Source organism: Myxocyprinus asiaticus, chromosome 35 (genome assembly GCF_019703515.2).
Source record: "Myxocyprinus asiaticus isolate MX2 ecotype Aquarium Trade chromosome 35, UBuf_Myxa_2, whole genome shotgun sequence".
Classification (NCBI taxonomy): domain Eukaryota; kingdom Metazoa; phylum Chordata; class Actinopteri; order Cypriniformes; family Catostomidae; genus Myxocyprinus; species Myxocyprinus asiaticus.
Window position 1 is genome coordinate 24692021 of NC_059378.1, and position 12770 is coordinate 24704790.

The 12770-nt window shown below is 39.0% G+C and overlaps 1 protein-coding gene across 3 annotated transcripts in view; it reads left to right on the plus strand.

Annotated features, from left to right (window-relative positions):
- Positions 1-12770, plus strand: part of ttll7 (tubulin tyrosine ligase-like family, member 7) — a 150221-nt gene that overhangs the window by 64490 nt on the left and 72961 nt on the right. For all 3 annotated transcript variants that reach the window (XM_051673258.1, XM_051673260.1, XM_051673259.1), the window contains exons 11-13: positions 5382-5529; positions 6886-6959; positions 10043-10178. In XM_051673258.1, coding sequence (XP_051529218.1) covers positions 5382-5529; positions 6886-6959; positions 10043-10178 — 358 coding nt within the window. The remainder of the gene's footprint in view (positions 1-5381; positions 5530-6885; positions 6960-10042; positions 10179-12770) is intronic.

Consider the following 12770-nt stretch of genomic DNA (forward strand, 5'->3'; position numbering starts at 1 on the left):
TATCTGTGTGCATCCCGCAAGACAACAAGGAACACCCACTACACAACATGCCCACTCCAAGGAATGCCCCCTTGGATCATAAAGTGATTCTGTTGGCTAAAAGAACTTTTAAAATCCTATGAAATCACTGTAAGATTCATGTTGTCTTAACTCTGTAAATTTAACAAAAACTAACTTTGAAATTATGTGACATATTATATTAATAAACCAAAGATATAAATGGTGAAATTAAAAATGTATCTGTTATGTTTACTACAGTTAGCTCCTAATCTAACAGGCTAGCCTATTAGCTTAGCACACTGCTAGCTTCTTCTCCTCTTCATTTTTATCACATTTCTCCTCACTGTCGCAACCTAGTGACACAGCGGTACGATTTTATTTAGTAGAACTTTTAAGTTGCGGTATGCTTATTAATTTTACATACTTTTTTTTTTAATCTTTGTGGTTAGGGTTAGATTTAGGGGTAGGGAAAGGTGTAATTGCACACTTGCTGCAGCACTCCTTATAAACACAACAAACACAGTGTATGCATGTGACATCTAACTGTTGCAAGAGCATTTCTCTGGTCATTAGAAGGGGGCGTGTAACTTGTAGTGGGCGTGTCATGTAGCAGTCTTGCAGGACGCAGACAGACCCTTCTCTGGAAAGGATACATGCAATGATACCTTGGAATTTGGCCAAAACAAGATATCTTATGATGGAGCATAATTAAGATACCTTAATTAAGATACCTACCTTTTGGAACAGCCTTTGCGTCGGGAGCACGCCTATGATATCTTAAAGCCACTAGTTTTTGGAATAGATCCACAATCATTAAAGTTTTTGGTGTAATTACTATTTGAAGTTTTAGAGTTTTTGGGAGTGTTGTCTTTCACTGTTTTCAGAGCTGATTTTATTTATTTAATTTTAATTCCACATTCAATAACACTCGCCTCTAAAACCCTGCGGTGTCTGCAGAGTCACTAAACCTAGAACTGAATAGGCCTAGAATATAATATTATAAAATCTACAGTGGCCCCAAAAGGTATTCTCACACCTACGCTTGGACACCTACTCATACACTTAAAAGTGTATAAATGTTATTGCATTAGATAACAACAATAATAACAACAACAAAAATCTAACTAAGTGGTAACTGCAAACAAATAATTATTTTTTCAGCTTTTCTGAGAGCTATAACTTTTCTGAGTCAAATTTTGTAATGACTTTTAACCAACTGATGTTAAGGTGATTTTTAGTGGATGTATGAAGTCAGTTTACCTCAAGTTCACACAGGTGTCGTTCATCACATTGACTATGGACATTTGACAACCATAAATATCCCAAATACTTTCTGGTACTTTCTGGTATTTTCAAAATATTTAATTTTGAACTATATATATTGTTTTATATTTTAAGCTTAGCTTTTTTTTTATTATTTATTTATTTTTTTTTTTTTACTTTAAATGTATTCTTTAAAAGAAATGCCACTTGCTTTTATGTTGTTGTTTTTTTTTATCTAGCATTGACATTTACATTTTTTTAAGTGTGACTCAAGTATCCAAATACATAGGGCTGGGCGATATACTGAATATTCACAGTATATTTGTGAAATATTCCGGACGACCGGTGAAGGTCGTCAAACTTGGACTCTGTTATATGTCTGTGTTATATTTAGTTACTCTGTTCTGTATTTGTTCTCTGTATCATGTTCTAGACAACCGTTAGAGGTTGCCATCCCTGTTTTCTGTTCCTTGTTCCTGTTTCCTGTTTGTATTCTGTTATGGGGTTTGTAGTCGTTGTAGTTCTGTTTTGTCCTTGGTCTGTTTGATTATCTGTTCCGGGTGTTTCTTGTTTGCATGTTATCCTGTTTTGTATTTAAGTGCCCTGTTTTCAGTTCTGTTTGTTCGGTTGTTCTTTTTTGTTATTAACAATTTGTATTGATTCCATTCATAAGACAAACAAACACAACATAAAATACGGAATCAATCATATACATTAAACCCCTACCCCCGAACATTACTACCCCCCCACCTGACACAAACTACACTACAGTGATCACCAACAATTAGAACATAAAAACAATAAAAATATTTAAAAGAAGTTATACTTTCAAAAAACAAGAATGCACATACACATCTAAACTAGAAATCCCTCTCCACTGCCCCTCCCTGAGAACCCTCCAAAAAAGCCAAATAACCACCCCACTTCCTATCAAACAAATCCCGTTTTCCAAGCCTTCTAAAAATCACCTCCTCAAATGCTGCCACCCCACCCATCTCCCCGCACCACTCCAGAAACGAGGGTGCCCCAGCAGACTTCCACCCCCTGAGGATAATTTGTCTGCTGATCATAACTCCGGCTAGGACCCAACTTTTTAAATTACTATTCTCAATATTAATGACCGCCCCATCACCTAAGATACAGAGTCTGGGGTAAAATGAAAATTGAGTGTCCAATACGTCACACATAAAGCTCTGAACCCTCAACCAAAATTCTTGAATCTTAACACATCCCCAAAAATCATGGGTTGTGTCTTCTGATTGGCATTTGCAGGTGGGTGTGTCTTTAAGACCATGCCTATATAATCTAGAGGGGGTCCAATAGACTCGATGTAAAATCTTGATGTAGACTTGAAAAATAGTACAGAGCAGGTGTTGGTTGTTCTTTAACGATTGCCAGGAGTAATCACAGGAGGGATGGATCCAAGTGCAAGCTGAAGTTTAGGAGGAGCCGTGGAAGGCTTGGGGGGGTGGAGCCACTGGACAGGGGTCAGCAGTCTGGATGACGGCCACTGGACAGGGATCATACTGGACATGGGTGGCTGCTGGACACTGAACAGGTTTAATGAATACAGAGGACTGATCAGGCTCTGGGAACTGGATGGACTCTGGGAACTGGACAGGTTCATGGACAGCCTCAGGGAACTGGACAGGCTTGTCGACGGCTACTGTGATCAGGAGTGCTGGCAGTGACTGGGAAATGGCCTCTGTGGCCATGAACACTGGCAGTGACAGCGGAACGACCTCCGTGGTTGTGAGCACAGGCAGTGACAGGGGAGTGGCCTCCGTGGCCGGGAGTGCTGGCAGCGACTGGGGAACGGCCTCCGTGGCCGTGAACGCTGGCAATGACAGGGGAATGATCTCCGTTATCATGAGCACAGGCAGTGACATGGGAACGACCTCCGTGGTCGTAAGCACAGGCAGGTAGGAGCCCTTCTCCTCCTCCTCTTCCAGACGGCCGAGAGCACTGCTGAGGGAACGGCCTCCGTGGCCTCAGGCACTGGCCCTGGGACGGTCGAGGCCACAGGCGCTGGCCCTGGGACGGTCGAGGCCACAGGCGCTGGCCCTGGGATGGTTGAGGCCACAGGTGCTGGCTCGTTGACCGTGGCAGGCGTGGGCGCTGGCTCATGGACCATGGTAGGCGTGGGCGCTGGCTCATGAACTGGAACTGGCTCGGGTGCTGACAGCTGCAGAGGATGGACCTTCTTGGTCAGTAACGCTGGCAGTGATTGAGACGTGTGGTTGTTCACAGTGGAGTTTCCGTCATAACCCACTGTGGAGTAGGAGAGTGATCAGAAACAGAAACAGATAGAAGCAAACCGTTACATGGTACGATGCACACAACACCATGCACATAGAACATTCATTAACAACTGACAAACAGAACTGAAAACTTCACTTAAATACAAAACAGGATAACACGCAAACAAGAAACACCTGGAACAGATAATCAAACAGACCAATGACAAAACAGAACTACAACGGGCTACAAACCCCATTATAGAATACAAACAGGAAACAGGAACAAGGAACAGAAAACAGGGATGACAACCTCTAGTGGTCTTCCAGAACATTACACAGATACACAGAACAAATACAGAACAGAGTAACTAAATATAACACAGACATAAAACTAAGTCCAAGCTTGACAACCTTCACCGGTCATCCGGAATATGAGACAATATTCGTGATGATTTTGCTGGCAATGCTTTTAATATGCTTTACATTGTGCCAGAAAGTTTCTTAAAGACCATGTTATTAGATCAGTTTCACAATCCTTTCTTGTCTTGTGACACAAGTATAAGAGCGTTAAAACAACTTTGTGTTAATTTAAACTTCAGTACCAAGTTCGTAAGTGTTTCGTTGCTGGGAATTAGTTTACACTGTCCGTTTAAATTAATTGGTTCAAATGTGAATTTCAGATTCAGTGATTGATTTGTTTCATAAAAAATAAATGTAATAAAAATGCTAAAGTAAAGCAATATTTGTTGGTAAATATTGCTACTATATAAATTGCAATATTGGTGCATATAAATGAAAATAATTAAACATTGTGTTCATTTAAAGGGATAGTTCACCCAAAAATGAAAATTATCTTATCATGTACTCACCCTCATACCATCACAGATGTGTATGACTTTCTTTCTTCTGCTGAACACAAAGATTTTTAGAAGAATATCTCAGCTCTGTAGGTACATACATTGCAAGTGAATGGTGGCCAGAACTTTGAAGGTCAGAGTACATAAAGGCAGCATAAAAGTAATCCATAGGACTCCAGTGGTTAAATCCATATCTTCAGAAGTGATATGATAGGCCACCATTCACCTGCATTGAATGGACAAACAGAGCTGAGATATTCTTCTAAAAATCTCAGTTTGTGTTCAGCAGAAGAAAGTAAGTCATACATGTTGCATGTGGGTGAGTAAATGATGAGAGAATTTTCATTTTTGGGTGAACTAACCTTTTAATGAAAAGCATGCCTTCATTATTTTAATCAGATGTTATACTGTATTGTACTCGTTGCATTAAACATTTTAAATTGTTTTGGCAAAAAATTCAGTTTTGTTGAAATGATAGTTCCAGTGATTCAAAATAAATAAATAAATATTCTCCAAAAAATATTGAGATATATAGGCTTACATTGAATATCGTCAAAAGAAAATTCTGAGATTTTGTTTACCAAAATATCCCAGCCCTAGCTCTACACTAAGACTCAAGAAAAATAACCTCACTGTAGCACTGAATTTCTTGGAAGTCTCCATAGATATGTACTGTGTCACTGCTGATCCCAGACTTCTGACTCTTCAGCGTAGTACCCCATTGAAGCAGCCTCATATCAAATATACCCCTGTGTTATTTCCCACATCAGTGACTTGGTGCCTTTCTTACCCTTGCCGACAAGAACTTGATGTGAAAGTTGTATCAATAAATGTGGTTCAAGAGCCTGGTGACCCTGAGTGGCCACTCAGCAAATTTAAAGGGCCAGTGAGTGATGAAATCATGAAGTGCTGAATGCTGTTGAGTCAAGTGATGAATTGAAGCACAGAGTATTTATAGTTGAATTTAGAATAGGGGCTACTTTGAGTGCGAATACTTGAGCGTTTTTCTTTTTCTACCCAGAGCGAGTGATAAACGACGAAATCTGGCCCAACAAAAGGCAGAAGCCCAACGGCGACTGTACGGACAAGGATCCATGCGAAAACTTACGGCTGGATCGTCGGATTGGGAGAAACAGCGTCACCTGCTAGAGCGCAGGAAAGAGGAACTGGTGTGGACCATTCGCCTGTTAGAAGGCCATATTTTATTTATTCATAAAGACTTACATTTTATTAGATCATATTTAAAGGTATACTTCACCCAAAAATGAAAATTCTGTTATCATATATTTAGCCTCATGTTGTGCCAAATCACTTTGATTTTGTGTCTTCTGTGGAACACAAAAGGTAAATTTTTGAAGAATAACCTGGTCTCTCTTTGCCATATTATGAAAGTTGTGGACTGGGGCTATCAAGTTCTAAAAAAGACTAAAAAAGCATCATAAGCTTTTCATAAAAGTGGTCCATATGATTTGTGCACCATATTTCAAGTCTTCTTAAACCATATGATAGCTGTGTCTGAGGAATGGAACGAAATTCTGTGAAGTGAAAGATTATCAGTGAATAATGACTTAAATTTAGGTCCATTCCCCACGCAAAGCTATCGTATGTTTTCAGAAGACATGAAATATAGTGCATGACTCATTTGGACCACTGTTATGCAATGTTTGTCATGCTTTTTTTATGAAATTATGACAGAATTTTCATTTTGGGTAAAATTATTCCTTTAAGTTACACAAAGAAATTATTTGATGTCAGAGCCGTGCCTTAGCAGTTAGCACATGTGCTCCAGCCACATTGAGCCTTGGTAGTCATATTGGATTTTCCGAATGCGACCTGTTTAAGTCTATTTTCTCTTTCAATAAAAGTGTCAAAACCCCTAAAACAAAAATAGAAAAATAAAATCATGGTATCTGAGTATTTATTTCAAATTGCAGACATGCCGAAAAAGCACATTTCAGCAGCAGTTCAGTAGAAGGTGCTTTGTGCAGCAGTCCACTATCTTGTTTGGTCTTTTGATCAACTTTTATTATATGAAGAGATGAATGAGTGTGGGATGACTGCAGGTAGGTGGTATTTTCAAAGGGCAAAGTTGGACGCACAAGAGGAGTGAGACTGGGGATTGGAGGGTGAGCGAATATGCCTGTACCAGCATTTAGCAGAGATCAGTGACTATTATAGAAGACACCCTGCTGCGTCACTGCAAATTGACCACCTGACCTTTCCACAATTATAGTTTTTGATATATTAAAATGGTACAGTGGGAGTTAAATCTATATGAATTATGAATGGGCCCCCTGTATTAGCAAGTGTAAAGGAGAGGCTGTTATTCGTGCCCGCTAACTCTCAGACTTCATTAAGGTGCCTCGTAATATGGGAAACGAGTCATTCGTTGACATTGTTATTCGGTTTTTGGTTGTATAAATTGCACTGCAGGATATTTCTAGCAGAAACAGGTCTATATTTGACCACTTCTTTGTAATTTTTCCCCCTTTCTTTCCACTTATTCACCTGTGTTGTGCTTTCAGAAAGAAAGACTGGCCCAAGTCCGCAAGCAGGTCTCCAGGGATGAGCATGAAAAGCGCCACCTGGGGAACTACAGGTAGGGAAGTCACTTGGCGTTTGTTATACTCTAAGAATGCTGTGGGGTCTCTTGAGGCTCGGTTTGGTATATATGATGGTAAGAACTGCCTTCCTCTCAAGTGAGGATGTAGCAAGCACAAGAGCTGTGTCCGATCCCTGAAAAAAGCTGCCTTTGCTGACAGTAAACAGAGGTAGCAAGGCATCAAAGCATGTCCAATGTTAGCGTTACATCCTGTGTACTAATATCTTTAAATACTGTATTTGTAGGCAGCATTGATGCATCCTTTGGTGTCTACTGTATGATATCCTGCCAGTCCTATGTTTGAAAGAATAAAAATGGTATCTAATGGAGCAGTTTAACACCTAATAGCAGTGTCTTAACCAGGTGGAACACGATAAGTTTCAAGCAACAAGCAATTTGTCTGTACACATTGTGACTCAATCACAGCCAATCAGGAGATATTTGATGTTTTATGTGCAGTAATGTCAAACAGGATATTGGACCAGTGACATTTTACAGTGGGTTGGGCTACCCACCACAATGCTGCAGAAATAGATACTATGCAAGGACCAAAATGGTCTTGTCAAAACAAACTGATAAAACCATGCAGCTGGTTACTACAAAAACTAAGATTTACTTGGAGAGCTTTTATCATCATGGCTGGTTAGGACATAAATTAATTCATAACTTACATTTCTAGCAATAAATAAGCTTTGTAGTCATTTAACATTTGCTTGATTTTCCTCTAAAGCTCACTTGAATTAGTTCTAGATCATTAGAAATTACATTATGGTTTCTTAGAATGTTTCTTCATACAAAAATGCTGTCTTAAGTCATTGGGCCCTATTTAAAGAGTGCTAGCGGTAAGCGCAGCACTATGCAATAAGTCATAAGCACAAAGTCAATTGGCATGGCCATGAAGTTTTGGTATTTTCATGCAAGCATGCTCTAAGTCTAGGCGCAAGTAGGTTTGGCGAAATTGCGCACGCAAGGCGCTAATGGGCTGGGTCAAGTAAAATTTAATTCAAAGGTTCTTCTCTGGTTATTGCAGCATCTGCGTCCAATTATATAGTCCATTCCCTCAAGCCCCAGCGATACAAACAAAGACAGCACATTCTTAAGAAGGTTGGTAGTGTAAATGAACTATATGCAATGAATTACAAGAATAGAAATATGGACTTTCATTATTTTGTGCATTAACTGTGTCCTTGTTGATTGTAACATGCTTCTTTTATACGCATGGAAAATGTGGTTCAGGATATGGATGATAACGAAGTGGTCAAAATAATCATACCAAATCCAAACATTTTACCATCTCCAACTTCTTCCCCCAGCCCCTTTTGCAGTGACTTAAAAATCATTCTATGACAACAGGTGGAAAAATTCCAATACAAATTAGATCATAAATACAATTGTAAATATAAACATAATAATAGAATAATTGAAAAATAAACCTTGACCTAAAGATAGTTTAACACAAATCTAATAAATATTTGTTTCATAAAATGGCTACAACAGTGATCATCATGGACATAATTTAATGTTTCACTTTGTTTTCAGAGTTTGTACATGAACTTTATTACCACCTGCTGGTGGAATCTCCAAACTGAAAATGCAGGAACTGAGTTTAGACTCTTTTTAAAATGTCTTAGCGAAATGACCTATTTCTCAGGAAAATAGCAAACTGTGTTTTGCTCCATTTCATACAATAACATTAACATACAATAAACCCACAGTTTGCGCGCATTCACCCACAGATAGCACAAACACTCCTACCCACGGGCACTTGCGCTTTGCGCTGGCACAAAAATTGCACTGTCATGAAAATTGGATAAGACATTGTGCACAGTTGTAGTGCGTAGTGCTGCGTTTTGCGCACTCATGAAAATAGAGCCCACTGTCTTTTAAGTCATTGAATTATTGGTCAGCAAGGCAGCTGCCCTTGGTTTCTGAAAACACAAGAGAAGAGGCTTGACATTGCTGCAGAAAAGTAGAAATCTGCCAACAGCCGTAGTCTAAAAGGACCGAAACTTGTCAGTAATTCGGAACATGAATTGTGCCAAGTCGCCCTTTAATGACTACTGATGTTTTGCAAATAAGCCAAATGTGTCAGCAGGCAAATGTTTCCTGCATTTTATTACACCAGTTGTTCATTGCTCATTCATTAAACCCCAGAGACCTGATTCTGCCAACGAAGACCTGGCGTTATGACTTAATTAACCTAACCTCATGTTACACTAGCACCTCAACTAACCCTTTGAATTTATTGAATTAAGTTAAACTTTAAAAAGAAGCTACTGCATTTAGCATCTACTGCATTTTTCACACACCTCTTTGAATAATTCTAACGAATCACTCCATAATTTGACCTCCAATTTACAGCCTTCCTAAATCCATTTCCTAAATAGGTCATTTTACACTCATGCATGTAAGTGCTGTTCTGTTTTACTCTAAACAGAAACAAGCCAAAAAGATGCTGAAACATGAAGGAAAGTGTTTGAGGTTTGTGGGTCAGACCCAGATTTCAACATGTGCCAAATGCCCAAGAATAAACCCCACTTACTCTTACTAGATTACTGCCGCCACACAAGTTTATCCATCACGCATGTAATTCTTAATGGATTTGTTGAGGTTTATCGTCTGATCTGACTGAACATTTACATTACTTGAGCTTTTGATTATGCTGGAGTGCAAAGGAACTGGTTTAAAATGTCCCACACAGAGTGAGTTTTAGTTTATTAGACTGAAACGTGAAAATATTGCTCGTACTATAACGTATATCGCTGTCTCCACCTTCACTGTTTATTTAGATTAATGCCCCACCATTGTTTTGATTATGTACATGACCTGATATGCCGCTGATTTGAAGATCTATTGCACAGATATAGCAAACCATTTACACATCTCTGGCTTTTGTTTAGTCTTAACGTCTGATATAAGACTAGTGTATTTATCTTTACCGTATATGCAGCATTAATGGACATGTGCATGTGTGAAAATTTGATTAGAAAAGCAGGCAGACCTGGCTAAATCAGATAATCAAATAAAACAATCTCTCTCTCTCTCTCTCTCTCTCTCTCTCTCTCTCTCTCTCCGTACAGACGCATTTACCCCCCAGATGACAAGCTGCTCTTGGAGAAATATGAGAGTCTCCTTTCAGCCGCCTTTCAGACATTCCTCGCTGGGCGAGCAGCTTCACTTCAAAAGGAAATGAATAATCCACTGAAACTAATGAAGGCACGTACCTGAGCCGCAACCCAACAATCTCACTCGCTTTCTCTCTTTCCCTTCCTCCTTCCATTACTACTTCTTTCTTGCTCTTTTGTAGTATTGTTTAACTTTCTTTGTGATTCTTGTTGTGTCCTTGATTCTTATAAGTGCTGTTTGCTGAGGCAAGCATCACTATTTTTGTTATTTCTCATATTTAGGGTAAGGTGTATGAATAAAGAGGGGTTGAGAGTTGTGACATTTTGTGGACAATAAAAAGGCAAAAAATCCAGTTGACTTTCATTCATGGAGGGACGTTTTTTTTTTTTCACATTTTACTTGTGGAGTGTTTGGTCTTTTTTATTTATGAAGGCCTCTGTTCTTTATTCAGCTGGAGTTCATCTCGAAACCTCTAGATGTTCATTTTATGGGGATTTTAAAGGCTGGATCTGTGTGTCAGTGCATATGAATGTGGCATATTTTTGGAAGGGCCTTGTCACAATGATGGAATCTAAAATTTGACTTTGGAGTGGGGTTTCACATAAGTTTGAATTGTGGTGAGATGGTTGTTAGGCATGTTGTAGTTTCTAGGCGTGATACATCTATTGATGTGGCAGGGGAGCATGGGAGCTGTTTCCTACAGAGTTGGTGTCTGGTATTTGGGAGAGAATCAAGAGCTCAGAGTTTGTGCCATTGCCATGTGGTCTTTAACCTTCCTCTCTGTCAGTGTGCTAATTTCCTTCATGTTTGAGAAATGACTTCAGTTTTTCAGTATACCTACAGTATGCTTTTTTCATGAGCCTATGGTCATTCTACCCCTTACAAATATGTACAGTGTCCACAAAAGTACATTAGGGGGCAATATTTGACTCTCTGTCATCAATTTATGTCAAATCCTTCAATTTCATCAATTAATTCAATTTGAATTAATGAGATACTTTTGGCTGTTACCAGTAAAATTAAATCAACATCAAATAATTTGGGGGGCCTGGGTAGCTCAGCAAGCAAAGACGCTGACTACCACCCCTGGAGTCGTGAGTTTGAATCCAGGTTGTGGTGAGTGACTTAGGTCTCCTAAGCAGCCAAATTGGCCCGGTTGCTAGGGAGGGTAGAGTCAAATGGGTAACCGCCTCATGGTCGCTATAATGTGGGGTTCTCGCTCTCGGTGGGGTGCGTGGTGAGTTGTGCGTGGATGCTGCGGAGAATACCGTGGGCCTCGACACGCGCTACATCTTCGCGATAACACGGTCAACAAGCCACGTGATAAGATGCACGGATTGACGGTCTCAGACGCGGAGGTAACTGAGATTTGTCCTCCACCACCCAGATTGAGGCAAGTCACTATGCCACCACTAGGACTTAGAGCGCATTGGGAATTGGGCATATTAAATTGGGGAGCAAAGGGGAGAAAAAAAATAAAAAGAAGAAAAATGGGACGAGTTGTTCGACGTGTCCTGCCCCCACTTCCTGTTTCAGTAGGAAATACTTCAAAGCACCAAATCGAATTGTGCTCGTCAAAGCACTTCACGGGGACTTTAACACACAAAAAAATTCTCAGCTGGCTGCCTGAACAATGAAACTTATTCTGTATCTGTGGAACAATGGAAGGCTGCGATGAGCAAAAAAACAAAACAAAAAAACAGGGTTTAATGCACTTAAAGTCCCTCTCCATCTGAGCCACAACAACAGATCAATGCTCAGCTTATTGAGTTAGAGCTGGGATAATGTTTCTGCTTGAAAAGCATGCAACATTCGTAATCGAGAAACATCAGAATAAGCCAGAGGCAGATCTTTCTGTTTTGTAAGAAAAATAAACTCTATAGGAGCACAGATTCAGAACAATATTGATCACATTCTTGATTATGATGATTCAATCTGCTTTTTTTTAATTTATTTTGGTTTATACAGTACATACCTGTTCTTTTCACATCTGAACTTTTGTCAGTATCTAATGTTGTTCTGGTTTGTAATAACTTATTTTCCAACCTACTTTGATATATATATATATATATATATATATCATCCAGTAGACATGCACTATGCATGTCTACTGTCAAAAGCACCTGATCTAAACCTTAAAATTAGATTTGTTTGTGTAACCTAATGTATTCAGTCGAATTGACTTGAATTTTGAATTTTGACAGTTTAATTAGATGTTAACACATGAAGCACAGGTTAACATTTATTTTCAGTGTATACTGTAAAAAATATATTGTCAGGTAAACTTGAGGGTTTTATTCAAGTTTAAAATTTTATTTAATCTGACCAAATCAACCTGACAAATTATGTTACACCAACGGAAGTAATTTTGTAGGGGTTGGATCAAGTAGAAATACAGTAGAACATTCAGGTAACAGGTTACCACTTTTTTCAGTGCAACTTGAAATTATTTAATTGATAGTTATACTCTGTGCCATTTTTGACTCATTACATCTTTTTTTATTGAAAATGGTATGAAAGAAACCATCTTGTACACGACATGAACGATATTAACTGACGTTCCTCAGCTGAATCATAGGTTGTAAAACATAAAAAATAGAACAAGTGTCTAAAATTATGGAAAATGAAATATTTGAGATTCAAGATGCGGATTTGTAATACCACTATCTTGTGATTTTAGAG